Source organism: Fragaria vesca, linkage group LG4 (assembly GCF_000184155.1).
Source record: "Fragaria vesca subsp. vesca linkage group LG4, FraVesHawaii_1.0, whole genome shotgun sequence".
Lineage (NCBI taxonomy): Eukaryota > Viridiplantae > Streptophyta > Magnoliopsida > Rosales > Rosaceae > Fragaria > Fragaria vesca.
Genome location: NC_020494.1, coordinates 13607807 through 13626193, shown reverse-complemented (window position 1 = coordinate 13626193; position 18387 = coordinate 13607807). Strand labels below are relative to the sequence as shown.

At 38.2% G+C, this 18387-nt stretch overlaps 1 protein-coding gene and 1 pseudogene across 1 annotated transcript; both read right to left on the bottom strand.

The window, feature by feature from the left end:
* Nucleotides 1–8162, bottom strand: part of LOC101295514 — a 16078-nt pseudogene extending 7916 nt beyond the window's left edge.
* A 2298-nt stretch (nt 8163–10460) lies between these two features.
* Nucleotides 10461–16591, bottom strand: LOC101306224 (TBC1 domain family member 13-like). Its single transcript, XM_004296945.1, has 9 exons — nt 16065–16591; nt 15882–15974; nt 15541–15645; nt 14999–15148; nt 14123–14221; nt 13879–14007; nt 13057–13236; nt 11636–11752; nt 10461–10855 (listed from the first exon to the last, which is right to left on the bottom strand). Exons 1-9 carry the CDS (start codon nt 16374–16376, stop codon nt 10691–10693), a joined length of 1350 nt encoding a protein of 449 aa, XP_004296993.1. The 5' UTR covers nt 16377–16591; the 3' UTR covers nt 10461–10690.
* Nucleotides 16592–18387: the final 1796 nt, after the last annotated feature.

The following is an 18387-nucleotide window of genomic DNA, read 5'->3' as shown; positions in this document are numbered from 1 at the left end:
TAGTTGAATACTAGACCATCACATGCAAAGACTAGAATATACATTATCTCTTTATGCACAGAATGCAAGGAAAAATATGTGGACCTATCCAACCACCATACGGACCAGTTAAATATTAATGGTTTTGGTTGATGCATCGACAAATTAAGTGATCAGATGTCACACTATTGTCCACAAGAAAATGATGCCTTTGCTAAACTCTCACCTATGAAATAGAGGGTACACCACTCGGATTATCCCATAAAGTCTATAAGACTTAATAATGCCGGAGAGTTTACATCGAAGGTTTTCGATGATTATTGCATATCCCTTGGGTTTTGTAAAACATATAGTTTCCTATGTTCAAACCTAAGATGGTCTCGCATATAGAACCTTGGTAATGCGCACCAAGCTTCTATTGTTTGCGTCGGGCTATGCAATCTTGCATGCAGCCATGTCGGTCCAGTTGAGGCCCACTGCTACCCGTCTTACTTCGTGTTACAGTTGGTGACTGGGTGTGAACCTGATGTTTTTGCACTTACACGCATTTGGGTTTGTAGTCTCCGTGCCAATTGTGTCGCCACAACGTACAAAATCGGGTCCTCAACAAAGGATGGGCATATATGTCGATTATGAACCCTATCCATTATGTGCTCCTTAGAGCCCTTGACAGGAGATCTTTATACCGCTAGATTTGTGGTCGTCACTTTGATGAGACAATCTTCCTGTCGTTAGGGGGAGATAAGAATGTGAGCGTTCCTAATGAACGACGTGTAGAATGTCTCATCTTGATCCCCAAACCGCACATGTGAAATTGAAGTGCGAAGAATTTTACTTCTAGTTAAAGTGACGAGATAATATATACCTGCTGCAAACCTGCAAGGATAAATGTCCCTGTAGGACGTATCGTCCTAGTTGGACGAGGTACGGCCATGGCGGCTAACCAGTCATAGTCCCTGCCCAGAAGCGAGGTAGACCATTAGGTTCGAACGATTTTTATCCCTAGAAGAGGGTAAACTTGGCACAGATGAATCTTCTTGCCATCGCAATCTCAACCAATTCAACTCATGAGATAAATCCGGATTATGGGTTTGTCCTAGAAGAGACGATGTTGGGGGACGCTCCAACATTTAAACCCACTCCCGAGAATAGAAAATCTCGGTAAATTTTGTGAGATATTGAATCGGAGTGAGAGTTCATCGATGATATGTTTGTATTTGCAGTGGCCACCGAATTTATAATAAGCGATGATGTCGAACCTTGCTTCGTTGACAGATCTCAACAAAGAGACGACTGGCTAAAAAGGAAAGAAACAATCCAGGTCAAATCAAATTCCTTAACTAAGAGAAAAGTGTTATTATGGGCCTGTTGTTCCCACACCTACCCATGTTAAACCTATATTGTTTAGATGGGTATTTGTAAGGAAGCGTAATGAGAAAAACGAGATTGTGATATAAGTCTCGTTTAGTGGCGTAAGGATTTTCTCAACCCCCTGCGATTGATTACGAGGAGACGTACTTTCCCGTAATGGACGTCATAACGTTCCACTACCTTATCAGTTTGGTAGTTTCCAAATAACTGAATAAGCAGTCTATGAATGTGGTAACAACTTATCTCTATGGGGATCTAAATATAGAGATATACATGAAGTTTCCTGAAGGACTTCTGTTACCCAATGCAAATAGTTCTAGACCACAGAACATGCTCTCCATTTGCTAGAGTAGTTCACTTTAGGGGTTTAAACAATCCAGACGGAGTTGGTATAACCGTCTAAGTGAATATTTGTTTAGGGTGGGATATATGAACAAATGGACTATGCCCATGCGTGTTTTAAGGAAACAAATTCCGGGTTTGTAATTTGTGGTAATTTATGTCAATGACATAAATTTGACTGATACTCTTGAAGAGATTAAGGAAACTGCAAAACACCTGAAATCGGAGTTTGAGATGAATGACTTTAGGAGACCAATATTATTTTGTCGACTTGAAGTCGTGCAAAGTGCAGATGGAATTTTGGTCCATCAATCAAATTAAATCTAGAAGATGTTAAGATACTTTGATGAGGATAAAACAAAGTATTTAAGCACACCTATAGTTGTCCAAGGTCTAAAGACACCCGTATTATCATGCAGATAATAATGAAGAGATATTAAGACCAGAAGACTCATATCTAAGTACAATAGGCGCATTATTGTACTTGGTTAAATGGCCTTGACCGGACATCTCATCTGATGTGAATTTGTTAGCTAGATATAGCTCTGCACCAACATGCCGCCTCCGTAAATGACATAAAAGACAATTTTCCGTTACTTTAAATGTATGATGGAAAATGACTCATTTTATCCATAGGCATCATGGAATGGATCAACTGCCTATGATCCTTGGAATGATGTTTGCCTTGTTAAATATGTTGACACGGGTTATGTAAACCCACACAAGGCTTATTCCCAACTGGTTATGTCTTTACTATAGGGAATACAATAATCTTAGAGGTATATGAAACAAAAACCTCTTTAAATCATGCTGACTATTAAGTTATTCAAGAAGCATGATCAATGTAGTAGTTTTACCTAGTGTGTAGTTTTCAGGGGGAGTCAATATTAGGGGGAGTATCCTGAAGTATACTCTTGACCATTGTGTACTCTTTTTGTCCTTCGTCTAGGGTTATTTTGTCCCACTGGGTTTTGTTACCTGGCAAGGTTTTAATGAGGCACACATGTAATTGGTCACCTTCCTCATGGTGCATCTTGAAGATGCCTTTATTTGAAATATATGCATTTGCTCATCTTTTCCCTTCGACCACGGGTTTGTCCCACTGGGTTTACCGGGCAAGGTTTTGGTGTAGCAACTATTATGCATCTATCTCCCATAGACTCACATCTTATGATCCAGACTAAACCGCTTCACCGAAATCAAGGGTTCTGACTATCACTGTTACTTGTGCGTTGTACTCTTTTCTCTTTCGACCAGAATTGTTTTTGTCCCATAGGGTTTTTATTACCTGGCAAGGTTTTGACGAGGCAACACCGAAGCACATATTAGGAGAAGCTAATGACAGAGAATACCCAAGGGGGAGTGTTGTAAATAGTTATTATTTAGTGGGCGTTCTTGTAATTAGCCAACTAGGGTTGTTATTGTAATTTACATCATGACCTCATCTCTATATAAGAGATGGTTCCCTACTCAATAATATACACATATTCTCTCATTCTCTTGGTTGTTTCTCTCCTTTCTCAATATATTCTTTTTATTTTACAACAAGAAGATTATTATTCAAAATAAGGATGAATATAAGCTTTCCACAACAATTTCTAACATTATGTCCTTAATTTGAAGAAGTTGGAGACTCCGAGATGTCATAGCTGCCAAATGCAACAACAGATCCCCATACTAGTGTAAGAAGAATGATTGCCGACCCCGCAACCATGCCGATGTTCATTGTAGCCATTGCTTCTGCAGTTTCTGCAGTTCCTGTAACTCCAGTAGTCACTGACAAAAACAAAGCATGTCTGAACTTTTTTAGCAATTTATACAAAAGACCTTACATTCATCAGAAAATTCTTGAGACCATAGAAACATGACTTCTGCACAACCTTTCAAAACACTTGAGCAGTTACTACTTGCTACGCAGCCACGCAGGTATGAACTACTCGACTACAACTGTGAGTACAAATATATAAATAGGCTAGAATCCTAACTAATCTAGGAAGATTATCATGTCACCAATGAAGAAGTTGACTTTTTGCAATTCTCACCTCATGATAAGATTGTAATATTGAATATAACTGATAACAATTAAAGGAAATAATATAGTACTGTACAACATGCGCCAAAAATCTCCACCTTCGAAATTCCTATATCTTATCACGGCCAATATCTGGCCAAGAACATGTAACATTGAGCATGGACATTTTATTAAGCAGATCAGACACATAACGTTACTTCATGATGCTATATGATGCTGAATGTACCCATCTCAGATCAATCATCAGCAAGTTCTACAGCATAATGATGAAAAGCACACATGCATAATGAGCAGCTCAGAAGAAGCTACAGAGATTCAGGAGTTTACCAAGAACAATTTCCACTTGTGGTACAGTGCCTAGCAAGTGGAAGACACTAGCGCCAAAGAATCCAGTCCCATACATTTTAAAGAAGAGTTGAGATCCAAGCAAGATCTCGTAGACAATTACCATGAAAAGCAACCCCTAACTTTCCAAAAAAAATAAATAATGAAACGCAACCCCTAAAATGAAGACGCACAAGGCAAGAATCCATAAATGGGTTCGCAAGTCACTGTGATGGCTACTTCTTTTACTTTTGTGATGCCTCTTGATTTGGATGAGAATGTCGAAAACACACCATGGAAAACTCAAGAAATGGTCTCTTGCCATACCGTTGTTGTAGCAACCCCAGTAACGATGATGATATGTAACATGGTACCATGCTGATGCTTTTGCTGCATACAAACTGATGTCAGTTCCGATATCTGATGGATCATCACTAGTTGGCTTCTCCATAAACCATGTCCTTGCTTCCTTCTTCAGTGACTTCACAGCGTAGTTAATCGACTCCAGGTCCTTTCTCTTTTTGAAGAACTTCGATACATTGGTGATGTTTCCACTCAGTATTTCAGCTTCAGTGGGAATACCATAGTAGTCCATCAGCTTTCCCAGCTTGTAGTCATACTCACTTTTGTATCTGATGGCATCTTCGATGTAATCTTCAAATCCATCTACCTCCATGTCAGAATCATAAAACCTCCTAGCCACATCCCTGGTGAAGGAGTTAAAAGAGTGTGAATGTGACCCTATCTCAATATTTTTCACCTGTCGGTAAAGCTTCCCAATCACACGCTTGGACTTGTAGGTGGGTTCGTCAGTCTTTTCCATGAAATCTGGGTAAGCTTTTACGCGCAGATTAGGTGGCAGTTTCACTATCGCACCAGTTTTAGGAGAGTCAACAGCATTAGAGAGGAGCTTGGCGAGCTTAACACTTTTATCACTCCTAGCCTTCTGTGGTTCAATATCTGAAGTGACAAGATGTGCATTTGAAATGATGCCCAAGCTGTCATTTACAATGTAGTTGATAAAAGACACGGCAACTTCCTGAAAAGTAACACAGCAGAACAAAGTATCAACTATCAAATCATGCATGTCATGTTTGAGTATACATATCGACTACACCAGATATTCTAAAAATTACAATACCTCAATCGTAATGTCATGATCCAATTCCACAGTTGGTGCTGGAGTATAGTTCATCGGATTAAATTGCAGAGGAGGAATCAGTTCATGATCCCAGCTAACAAAGTAATCATCTCCATCTAAATCACTGCCTGAGCATTCATCAGGATGAGGCCTATTTAGTGGAAAAAGAAAAGTTGCAATCAGTATATGACTATATATCAGTACTGCAGTATATATAGTCACTATAGTGAAGGCAACAAATTAATATCAAATATTCAAGAAAGACTAAGCATTAAGCAATCTGAAAGTTACCTCTTTCCTTTTTGTGGGAACACAACACAATCCACCATGTGGTGTAGCGCCAGCACGTCCACAGCCATAAGAACACGCACATCTCCAGGGTGTACACAGGGGTTTTTAGCAACAACTACTTTACCCTCAACAGTAAAATTGCCTTGGCTTGAAGTTGAGGTTGTGTTGTTGCCAGTGAAGATAGCATGGTGAGAACATTGCACAAATACCTGACCATATTCCAATGTCCCAGTTTCATCCAGACATCCCATCAGAGATCTTCCTTTTTGAACAAAAATCCGTGTTTTGGTCCGAAGTTCGGCAAGTTTTGATGCACATAATGACTGCAGCATCAACGAGAGAAATGGCTCGGCATTTGGCTTGTAACACATCAGCATTTCCTTCAAAATGTTGATGGCCTCTCCTTGAAACATCAATCCCAGTGCCTCTTGTGCTTTCAGTGGATCAGTTAGAATCCCTTCCAACTTTTTTATTGCTTGCTTCTGCTTCTTCTTAAAAACATGGTCCCTAACTCCAAGGGTGGACAAAAGGGTAATCAGTTGACGATTCAGGAAACAAGACTTGTACTTGGTCCATGCTATGACATCTAACTTTGTGTTCAGTGATTTGAACTTGCACATGCTCTTTCTCAATGCCAGCTTCTTTGACAATGTTGGATCAACTGCCACAACACCTTTGTAGCCACCATAGCGGATTTGAAAGGCTGATGGAGTAGAACTTTTCCCACATTTTCTTGCCACTCTTTCAGCAAAGTCAGCAGATATCTTTCCAATTCCATCAGAGAAGCAATATTTGGTTCCGTCTCTTTCAATTTCAACATCAGGAATGACTTCAATTTCATCCGATCCAACACTAAAAGTCTCCCTGGATGAGCTGAAAGACTGACCAAGCCTGGCACCATATTTAGACACATTTTTTATGTGACTAAAATCTCCCATCCAGTCTCTAATTCCTTGTGCAGTAAGGCCCCTTCTGGAAGCAAACATCCATGCAGAATTCTCTCGCAACTGACTACCCGAAAATGCTAGAAGCTCAAACTTCTTCTCACCAATCACTATTCCATCTCTTAGAACAGAAAGTATCCTTTCATAAACTCTAGTTCTTCTTTCCTCTTCCTCACAATGTGTCCGCGGACATAAATCTACAGAGCTCATCTTCCCCAAGTCCTCATCAACGAAAGAAACCCGAAGAAAATTGTCAGTATCTTCAGGATAATTTCTTAAAACACGGTTGGAGAGATTTACCTCTGGACCACAGAAGTATACTTTAGTTGGTGTGATCAGAACTCTGTGTACATAGACAAAGCCTTCATCTAAAGAAATAGCTGGTGACTGAGGAATCCGCTTGCATTCCTTGTACATGGTGTACTGCTTATGTAACCACCTCACTGGTTCATAGCAGCACTCCTTGGAGTTGAACAGTTTGTCCAGAGCAGACTCTATATATTCAATTCTTATGCTAGCAGGATCCACTAGATTATAAAAATTGACATCAAGAGCTTGCCCTGGAATACAGCCATGCTGAACCAATGAATTTATCTTGAACAGGATTTTGTATGGCAAGGCAATCCCAAGGGGTGGAGCCAGAATAGGAACAAGAGCTGAGTTGCTGGAAAAAGTGTTACCTCTCTTCAGCACAAACCGTCCTTCATTCTCTATATAGTGAATGTAACTCTTGCCAAGGTCTGGAACTGCACAGCTCAATGGAAGCTCCAAACATAAAGAAGAGGATTGCCCAATGCAGCATGATGGAGTGAAATCAATTTCTCGAATCCAGTTGTCGGCAGAGGCCAAAGTAGCATCTTTCTTATAAATCCGAGGGGCTCCACGTAACTGGCAAGAACAGAAAGAAGAGAAAATATCAGATATTTCCCCTAAGTGACACACATAGCCTAGCAATCACCAGCATTCACTTTGACAAATATGTGAAGCAGGTAATTGCATAAATATTCAGACTGTATTGGAAATTTAGAACTGAAAAGGTGAAAATAGTAATCAAATTAAACATGACATCACACCTAAGTTTCACTAGGACAAACCCTGCCAACCATGTTTCTGTATATTATCCGACGCTAAAACTCACTGCCTATCATGCAACATGGATGAGGCTAAACCCTATGAAAGTATCACAGCTTAAAGCTTTAAACACACCCCAGAAACTTTCAAGCAGTAAGAACTTTGACAAACCTGCATGAGAAGAAACTTTATAAGCTGATCACATGGACAATGCAGATCAATCATGCAAATACTGTCAGTTGGGAGCTCAAGCTTGTATTCTACACCATCGTTGGAGAAAGTCAAGTGCACATTGTTCAGTGCCATCCCAAATGTCACCGAAACATCTGATTTTGTCCAAAGCACCGAAAACTTCTCCTCAGATATCTTGCATCCAAAGTGAAGTGTCACAAGTTCCTCCAAGACTGTTGATCTCTTCCATTCTCGAGCTTTCAGATAAGACTCTCCGTACCACAGGCTTCGATCATCGGCTGATGCAAGTATTTTTTCTAGCGCATTCTGCAGTTGTGAATTCAACTATGGCAGATGATCTTGATGCGCCATCTTTTGGAGGAAGAACATTCACAGAGAGAACAGTTCCTTCTCCAGTATACTCCTCCAGAAATTTTGTCACTGCTTCTGAAGTTTCCACGGTGGGAAATCCATACAAGGACACTGTCTTGACCATCGTGACTAGTTGATAATGACAATTGCTGTTTCAAACCAAAAATAAAAATTAGTAACTTTCACCTAGTAACAGCAAAGGGAATGCAGAGCATAGCAACAGCTCTGGAAGAAAAAGCAATGACACAACACTACCATCTCATTAGGCAAGAAGATAACTAAAAGAGCTAAAAGAATGTAATGAAAAGCTCACATTGATTTTGGAATGTAAGCTCAGAGGGAACAATGCTGCTTGCTGTGGATGAAGCAAAGCTCATGAAGCCAGAGTATTTATAGGAAAGAAAAGAGCAGATGTCAAAGACTGGTTCCTCAAGTCTCAAGTACATCCATCTCCCACAGTGTAAATAACTTGTCATGGACTCATGGCAGTTCTTTTTCTTTTTTGGCCATAACTTGCATGGGAGTTATGCTTAGTCTACAGAATCTTGACTCTGTTTTTAATTAGAATCAACGACTGTCATGATCTCAGCTTTGAGAAGACGAATCACCTTTAGCAAGCACATAATTTCTGTTAAGGGTGCTTCAAGTATGATGCTAAAGTACTAAATGCTTAAACTAAGTTTTCATCCAATTAAGATTGTTGTGATTGACAAAAATATGGTACACTAGGATTATTTGAATTCCCTTTGTCCAGTTTATTTTGTTTGTTTAGTTGAAGTTGAAACTTGAACATTTTGGTCAAGAATGTTCTGGTAGTTAAGGGACCGATGAGCCCCAATGCCTTGACCCTTATGAGAAGTTTCAGGCCATGAATCTTCTAGAATCTCACCAAAGGGGGAAAAGAACATTGGGTACCTATGTTCCCCATGATGATGAACTCCACTCCTTAGTGAGCAAGGTTTAGACCAGTGAAAATGAATAAGACTAAAACAGTGCCTAGTTTTTAATAAAGAAGTAAACTAATCCATGATAATGACAGAGGTAGATCAACGGAAAATGGAAGTCCAGTGAAGCAGAAAATATAGAATCTTCAGAACAGAAATTCAAGGCCTTTAAACTTGTATAATATAAGGGTAAAAAGCTATGGTGTGTTTACAATTACATCGACTAATTTTACAACTTGAGGACTCTTTTTACTTGAATAGTACGTTGAGATCGATCTGGTGCAAAATTGATCTTAAATTCATATCAGATTCAGTCCCTTTAATTACTAACCTCAACGTACAGTTGAAAACTCTCGCATAAGACATGAGATAACATGTAGATCACTCATATAACACTTTGGGGTTGTATTGGACTTCAAATTATAGTAAAGCAAAATTACATGTATTGTGGAACTTGATTTCATTACGTTTTATTATCTAACAGAATTACAAGTCCAGTGGAATTGCTTCAACAAACAATTGATAACTTGCCAAACTTTCAGCTCTGCATCCTACTGTCTACTATGATAAAGAACACAAAATCAAGTAAAATTATCTAGTATATAACTATTACAGGCAAGTATATTTAGACAGCAAATCGATCATCTAATATTACTATCTATACTATGTATTACTATATACTAGGCAGTAGACACAATGTAACTGAGCAACCTAATTTATTTGGTTCTAACTTGTAAGAAGCCTTTTTATCTCAACTGTTCTTCAGAGTTAACCTCAATCTTATCGGAGCTTTTCCTAAAAGAGAACAGAGACCAGGAAGCACGAGTCTTACTAGAGAAACCCACAATTTTATCAGAGCTTCAGGACTTCGAGCCTGTGGATCCAAAATCTTGCTGACTCCTAAGAGAACAAATCTGAGTTTTACTGTTTGAGGTGCTCGTTGGATGAAGAACTATGTTGCTTCACCAAGTCCCTATAAAGTATAAACAGCTTCATGTAGTTATTATCTGTCATGTTTTTGATCAGTGAATACAATCCCTTAGGCCACCTCATGGACCTCAAAAACACCACAGAATCGTGAACGTTCAGCACCAGCCGCTGGTGCAACCGTGACACCATTTCACCTCTGAAAGAGCATCCGTGAAACCATTGCGCCTCTGAAAGAGCATCGACATGTTACAGGACTATAAAGATTCATTGTTATTGTTTAACTCTAAACTGGCACCTATGGGTAAGAAGTTTTTCTCTTTCTCGTCACATTGCACATCTCAGTCTAGCACCTACTATATCGGCCGCCAGTCATGTTCCAGATTCGTTTTTATTTGAGTGTAAAGGATCCAACAAACTTTTAATCGTTGGCCTAAAAGAAAAATAATAGATGGGGATAGTTTGAACTTTGATTTTCTACTGATCATGTATGAATGCATGATAATAAAACCAGGTTTTTAACTGATAAAATGACTGCAACCACTTCAGTAAACCTAACTTTTTTTTTTTTTTTTTTTTTCCAATACAATATCATTCTAGAATCAGTGGGAAAATGAAACCCCGAAAGATGAGCAATCCCACCGAGACAACTAATTTCCTGCATTGGTTTTTCTTCTAATAACATGTACATCAAGTAATTTACAGACACCGAAAATTTTGAATCACAAAATGATGGGTCAAGTTTTAAAAGGAAAATGGGAGGATACAGTAAAATTGTAGACTAGCCTGACGATTGTACACGCAACTTGTTCGCAACATAGAGCAGATGGCTGATGTTTGTAGGAGGATAGTGCTGTAGTAGTTTAAGATTAGAGGTGAAATCGCCAGCTAATAAGCGCCTCCGAACAAGAATCAGCATGGCACAACATACTCGGAGAAGGGTTTCCTGAAATGATTAGTCCAAAAGCAGATCAGTAAATAACAAAAATAAAAAATTACAAAAGCATGGAGCATTGGAGCAATGTCACTGGCCCATTACTTGGTTCCCGACTGTAGGCAACAGAATTTCTTCTTATAACTTATAGCCATAGGCAGCAACATTTTCTTTGTTACCATAAGCAATCATCTTTTCCCTAACCATATCAAAATGCCTAACTAAATTTCAATATTATCAAAAGTTCATGGAAACATTGTTGTTAGATGACTTCAATTTCTATGAAATTCGAAAAAAGTCTCTACAGGTCAAAAGGACCGGTAAAAGATTACAACTTAAGCTGATGGTGGTATCCCCAAGCATGCGAATGCAGGAGGGAAAGACCTTGAAGCTGACTCAGATGTAATCAGGATGATTTCTGACCTCATTTCATTTACTAAGAGTCTTTCCCTCAATGCCTCAATGCTTGAAGAACCGCAATGCTTGAAGAACTAGAGCCATTTTAGGAGTTAGATCTAGCTTTTAGGTTGTCAGCTTTTATCATTTTGTTTTTTTTTTTTTTTTTTTTCTTTCTTTCCGTCATTTTTCCCATATCTTTACATTCTCTAGCTCATCTCCATTTACTCCTTTTAAGTTAATCTGTTGGGTTTAGTTGGGAAGAAGTGAGTTGTAGTTGGATCTCTTGTCAACATTTGGTGTTTGGTAATGACAAATTCTCTTTTCTATCTTTGAAGATTAAAAAAAGACTAGGAAATAAAAAAAGGGCATAAGGTCTGAAGATCAATATACTACCTGAGGACCTTCAGAATCACTTAGAAGTGTGTCCCAAATGTGAAGGCTGTCTGCAAAATTGAACTCCTGGGTCAAGAGGAGAGTGATCCACCGAAACGCATAAAATTGGGGGTTGACCTGTCATTTTAAATCAGGAGACAGTCAGGCATTTATAATAGATAGTCAGTGGCCTATCTTCTATACAAATCTAGAATGTTAAAGAACATCCTTCCTAAAACCAAATGGCAAATCAAGAATGCTTAGCTAACATCTAGATATACTAAGTTGCCATTATCAGGCACATATGTCGGCTATGCCGGATCTTAATTGTATCCATGACAGAAAATGCATGGCTTAATACCAGCAGTTCAGATATTCCACCCAGGCATGTGCACAGATACCAGTGCTGTGCTTTGACGACACCGCATGGATAGTGTTGGGAATGTACGATCTTGTATCCAGTACTCACCCAACTCCACAGATTCTTTTCATCAAGTAAAAATTGGATGAAAAGTTCAATTAATGTATAAGAAAGAAATAAATCAACCACTTTCACCACAAAGAGAATCCGACTTTCTGACGTTACCAAATTTAAATTGATGAAGATCCAGAAGTAGCAAATAAAACAATAAAAATAAAATAAAAGAAAAATAGAAAACTTAATCAGCCACTTGAAAAGAAAATAGAACCCAGGATCAATTGCCTCAACTTTTCTTATTGATAAAATTAAAATTGTAAAAATCAGTTGAAAATATTATCAGGAAGCAAAAAGTCTTACAATGGTCTGATCATGAGCTACGTAAGCCTAAAAATGCAATCTTACTGGAGAACTACATTGATTTACGGTGACAGGGCAATAAGGTCAAAACTCAGATGGTTGAAAAGATCGTCAGATAACCTGTTGACTATCTGTTTCCTATTGTGTAGGTTTCCTCACTCTATGCTAATCATATATCTCTTTATACTGGTTTGTAGCAGCAGTCTTATTCCAAACCACAATTGCAACTTCTGTCAGAAAGAGGTTAGTACGCCAATAGTTACTTATGGTCCCTGTAATTTGGGTGGAACATAATACTACCCAGTGGTTTAAACCTCCGTGGTTTGCAAGGTTAATCCTTCAGGTCCTTCACAAATTTTCATCATCCTTGATGAAAGTGGTAGGGAGTACCCTGGTAAATTGCCTAATGTTGCAAACCAGAAGGGTCTTTCATTTGACATTTCTATACCAAATTGGTATTGTAGCTTTTGGCTTTTACCACCTCCTACAGAGAAGAATGCATGCAGAAAGTGCAGAATTCTACAAGGTATCCTAGCAGGTTTTGATCTTGGTATCGTGGGTTATGCACCCACATTATGCTTCCACTACACATAGAGTAATGACTTTAAACAGGACCAATTTGCTGAAAAAATAAACTGATACTGGAAAACAGAAAGATGTTTACTTTGGTTGTGATCTCAAGATGACGCCATAGCTCTTCATCATGTTCCTTCAAAAGTTGTGACAATCTTGTTATCGTGGAACGGATACCCACAACACTATTGTCAAGTTGCTGACAGAAATGATCGCGGAAGCCACTCAATAATTCAACAAAACAAAAGAATGTGTCTGCTTCAGCTGCGGCCTACATAACTTGACATTAGGAAACAATGAGCAATACTAACCATAAAGAATAACTGGAAAACATGACAGTGGAAAAAGCTATTAAAAAAGTAACGATAACAATTAACTGATCTTCAAGACATGCCCAATAATATCCCTGTTTTCTCTTGGATTGACATAAGTTCCTATACATTGTCAACATTTACATCAATCCTGACACTTTCTACGGTTACAGAGAAACTATAGGCAACAAAGAATACTTTATAACTTTTCTATGACAAGTTGCTTTCAATTAAATCTTTCAGGTGAGTCGGATAAAGGCACATGTGATTTTGAGCCGACATAATCCCTTCTTTATGCAAAATATCATAAGCCTTTCTTGTAATCAAAACTCAAAAGGCACGATCCTAGGGAGATATTCGCCAAAAGAACATGAAATTCAAGCACAGTGGTAAAGTACCAAGAGGCCACTAGGGAGATGTTGACCAAAATGTCATTATCAATTCCCTTCTACTACCAACTACCTATGTCCTCATGTTCAGATAAACGAATATAAGAATATGCTACAGTGCAAAGACAAAAATCACGTCTATAGATAGGTACTAGCTAGTGGGTGAAATATTGGTTTATTACAAAATTTATTACGAATGTATGGCGACCTTACCGCATATTCCTCATCAGGATCATTTTTGAAGACATAGTACAGTGGTGCCAAAAGTTCATTCATCCCTTGAACATATCTTATGCCGGGATTTAGCTTTGCAAATACAACCAGGATGTTCTTCAAAGCATCCTGAAATTCAATTCCAATTCAGTATAATGCCATGCAGTGTTCTTTTCTTTTCATAGGAAATATAATGGCTTGTATGCAACTCTACCATACATCGAATAAAGCAACAAGTGCAGACCTGATTAGATTTAGCAAATTGAGAGTCCCCTGAGAAAAAGTGCATGTCTGGATGAGTGCGCTTTACATCTCGGTCAATCTGTTCTATAATCTCCGTGTCCTACATGATCCAAAGTTGGAGTCAATACTTCAGGAAAAAAAAAGATTTAACACCACAAACTGCTACCACCATTCCATAGCAATACAACAGGACCAAAGACTACACATTACATATAATGTCACGTGATTTGCAAAATGCTTACGGCAATAACATGGGCCTTCATCATTCTACCCCATTTTAGTTGTCATTGTTGTAATGTCTTCTTTTATGAGAAGTTAGATCGTGATTTCTAATATATGATGTTTACTGGTGGTCATAGATATGCTGCAGAACCTGCATATTGGAAAAAAGTGCCTCACATTGTTTTTTATGAGTATGATCGTGTAACTGGGAAGATTTGTTAATGAAAGAGATGATTATGCAATATCAGGAGAAGATATGTATAATAGTAGTCCAGGAATTAACTTTGTTATGTAAGTTGAGATACTCTTTCATCTATTTAGCAACTCATGCACAGTTGTAGCAGAAAGGCAGTTACTGATGTTGTATAACCTTTAAAATTAGGTTCTCATGAAAAGATAAAATAAAATAAGGTAATCCTACAATCATTACTTCCCCTAAAAATAGTGATGAACAAGGATAATGAGAACCTTGATTACTGATCAACTCAAGTGTCAAAGAAAGAATTAGCAAAGCAAAGCAGTGCAGAAAGACATTTGCAGTCTACCTGTCTACCCAATTTACTTTTGTGACAAATGCTTGGTCCCACTTAAGAAAAAATTTACCAAGTATTAAGAACGAGCATTAAATTGATCGTCAAGTAAGTTCACTTAATACCTGGAAAAACTGATTCCAAATGCTGGACTTCCCAAGACTCAATGGATGCTCACCATGAGCTATATGTGATCTTGATAACAAGCCCTTGCTTTTTGATTCTTCACTATCACAACTTGTGCCGTTATCCTCTAACTTCCGTGTGATCTCTGACTGACTAGCCAAAGTAACATTCAGAAACGCATATTTTGCAGAATTTTGAATACAGAACAAAAGAATCAACTATTTATATGTCAACATTTCTATTCCACTTTGAAATCCCAAGAGCTTAACTTGACTATCATGAACCATGCAATACAAAACAGTACAAGGGTAGTTAAAGATATTACTAAGCAAGAAAGACGGGAACATTTGCAGTTTTCAGGATAAAATTCAGAACACCTATTCCTTCCTACTCCACTCTGCTAACCAATCTTAGCTGTACGAGCATGACGACCACACTTTTCATTCATATGAATATATCTACTACTAATCATCTCCACAGATTATGATCTTCAAATCGCATTAGATAAATATAACAAAGGGGCGACAATAACATTACTTACGGGATTCATCAAGAGCTCGTCTTTGAAATGCTTATACTGTGACCTCTTTTTTGCTACCTCAGATGGCCAAAGCGCCCGATCCGGTGGTAAATATCCTAGTAATAGCTGCAAGCACAAACCATCCACCTCTAAATAAACCAAGTCCTACTACCGCAACATGCAAAGTCAAAATTGCACATATTTCCACCATCATGCTAACTAATTTACTTTAGTAACTTCAGGGTCCTCAATCATCATTACATAAGATTGAAAACACACTCATCTCCCCGTCCTTTCCCTCGAATTCTTCTTAGCAACTACACACAAAACCGAAATCAAAGCGAAAAACTTATAACAAGCACCTTCCACACCGTGGACCGAATCCCAGCACCATCAGGTATACCCTGTACCGCAATTTTCCGCAACTCACGAACATTTATAATCTTCTTTGATAGCTACAAACACAACGCAACCACCCCCAATTACATACAAACACATGTGAAGATAGTGAAATACACAGAGCAAGATTGAATTTAAACCCTAACCTCAGCCAAGAGCTGCGACTGACGAGAGAAGTCCTCGGGGGAAGGAACGGCGGCACCCCTGTCGTCGTGATCGGAGACTGAATCGACAGGCTGAGGCTCCGGCGGAGGCTGCTCTCTGGCGGAGGAGGGAGGCGGGACAGGAAGCGGAGGCTCGACGACGGACGCGGAGGTAGTGGTGGTGGTGGGGGTGGAGGGCTTGGAGGTGTAGCGTTGAGCTCGATCGTCGTCGGCGGGAGGAGCAGAGGGAGGGGAAGACCAGAGGGAGCTGTTGAGCCATTCCGGGACTCGCTTCTTCACCATTTGGTTGTGCATGCGAATTCGGATTGGGATATCTAGGGTTTCTGGTTTTTTGTGAAGCTTCGGAGTTTTTCCGGTGAAGAAAGTGGACAGAGATGGAAGAGAAATGATTGAGCTGGGCTTTGAGGGAATGGTTTGACCTCTTGACAGATCAACCACGAATAGGGATGGCAATAATCTCAGCGGGTAGGGTACCCACGGGTATTCAACTTGGGAAAGATATACGAGTAACGGGGATGAAGATCTCCAGTATTCGGATTCTTAAATCGGTTACAGGGTGGGTATGGTATTTTGATATTCGTCTCTATCCCACTCATTAAGGATGAAAATATTATTATATATAATTATATAATTTATTATTATATATATTTATATATAATTTATAAATAAATATTTATGTAAAAAAATTTATGATTATCTTAATAAACATTTAATGGACCTTCCTTTTTATTATATATTGTTATTCTCTTAATGAAATTTACCGATATTATTCTGTTTTAACCAATACTTGTATTTATTTTTATTGGAATGAAACTTATTTATTTTGATATTTGATTTTAATTTCATACTTTTATATAATTGTATTTCTTTTTTTTTAAATTAATTTTTTACATAATTGTTAACGGGTATAGATACGGGTATGGAAATGTAATCCCCAAAGGGTACGGGTACGAGGAATCCCCATTATCTAATTACGGGTACGAGGACAGATACGGGGATGAGAAATGTAAAAGGGTATGGGTACGGTATTTTGATCCCCGTACCCTACCCTACCCATTGCCATCCCTAACCACGAAACGCACCGTTTCTGGTAGTTATTCATTTAAACCGCTCTCTACGATTGACACGTGGTTATATTTATGTATAAGTATATGTAATTAAACTTTATTTGATTAAAAATAAAATATCAGGTACTATTCGGTCTATCCGGTTCTATTCAGTCTTCTCAGATAGACTCGTCGTTACATTTAAGTTATTTGATTGATAAAAAAAAAATGTCACATGCTGTTGCTCACACACACAAGTCTAAGTTTAACATGACTCACAACTATTATAGCAGCAATTGAACACGAGACCTCTTTCACACAATATACTCAGAGTTCCATTTAAGAGAGTTGCATTCTTGGTGTGTATATTGCCACTCTGTGTTGAGCGAAGGCAAGAGCAATGCAAGATGCTAATCTGAGTTGCCTCTTTCATAAGAAGAGAACACGACCAGATTAATATGACCAGTTGTCTGCTTCGACCTAAAACAGCTAAAAGCCGGTTAGTCTTGATCTATTGGTTAGCTAAGCTAATTTATAGTAGCTAGGGAGGTCATCGCTTCAAATCTCAATCGTAACCGTAATGCAATACTGCAATATATCTTCATTTGTGATTATGTAATAGTAAGGATCTAGATTGATAACACTTTTGTATATAACAATAACATTTCATGAATGAGAAAAATAAGAACAGTGACTCCATTCCAACTCCTCCAAACACATTATTTAAGTTTTCATTTTCTTTCATCCATCTACATTAAATAAAATGATGCAGAATTGCAAATTGTTACACAGCAAGAATATGTTTGGAAAGTGAAGAAAAAAATTTCTTTTTCTGGCATAGATAACGCTACCATACACATCAAGCTGTAAAATCAATCATTGTGAAAGACATAAAACATAGTAAAATTCGCATTAGAAAACAGCGAACTAAAAAACAGCAAATTGCAACCCCTTTTGCTGAAAGAAATAAATTCTTTCTCATCCTCTTTAGTCTCTCTACAAAATTATTCAAGAGACTATGCCTCCAAATGCCAATTGAGTAAAGTATCAATTTACAGTTAGCTAGACTCCAACATGAATGGTATGTTGTAAGTATCCAGTCCAGAGAATGAAAGAAAGACCATGCATGCATCTTAACTTATCAGGAACAATAGATCTATATATGTGTATGTATATGTGTATATATACATATATATATATATGTATACATATATACATATATGTATACATATATACATATATGTATATATATATACATA

Coding starts and splice junctions, on each gene's coding strand:
- LOC101306224 (XM_004296945.1), bottom strand. CDS start 16,376: ATGCACAACCAAATGGTGAAGAAGCGAGTCCCGGAATGGCTCAACAGC. Junction 14,008..14,122: donor AATTTGCTAAATCTAATCAG/GTCTGCACTTGT, acceptor ATTGAATTTCAG/GATGCTTTGAAGAACATCCT. Junction 11,753..13,056: donor ATCTTGAGATCACAACCAAA/GTAAACATCTTT, acceptor TTAAAATGACAG/GTCAACCCCCAATTTTATGC.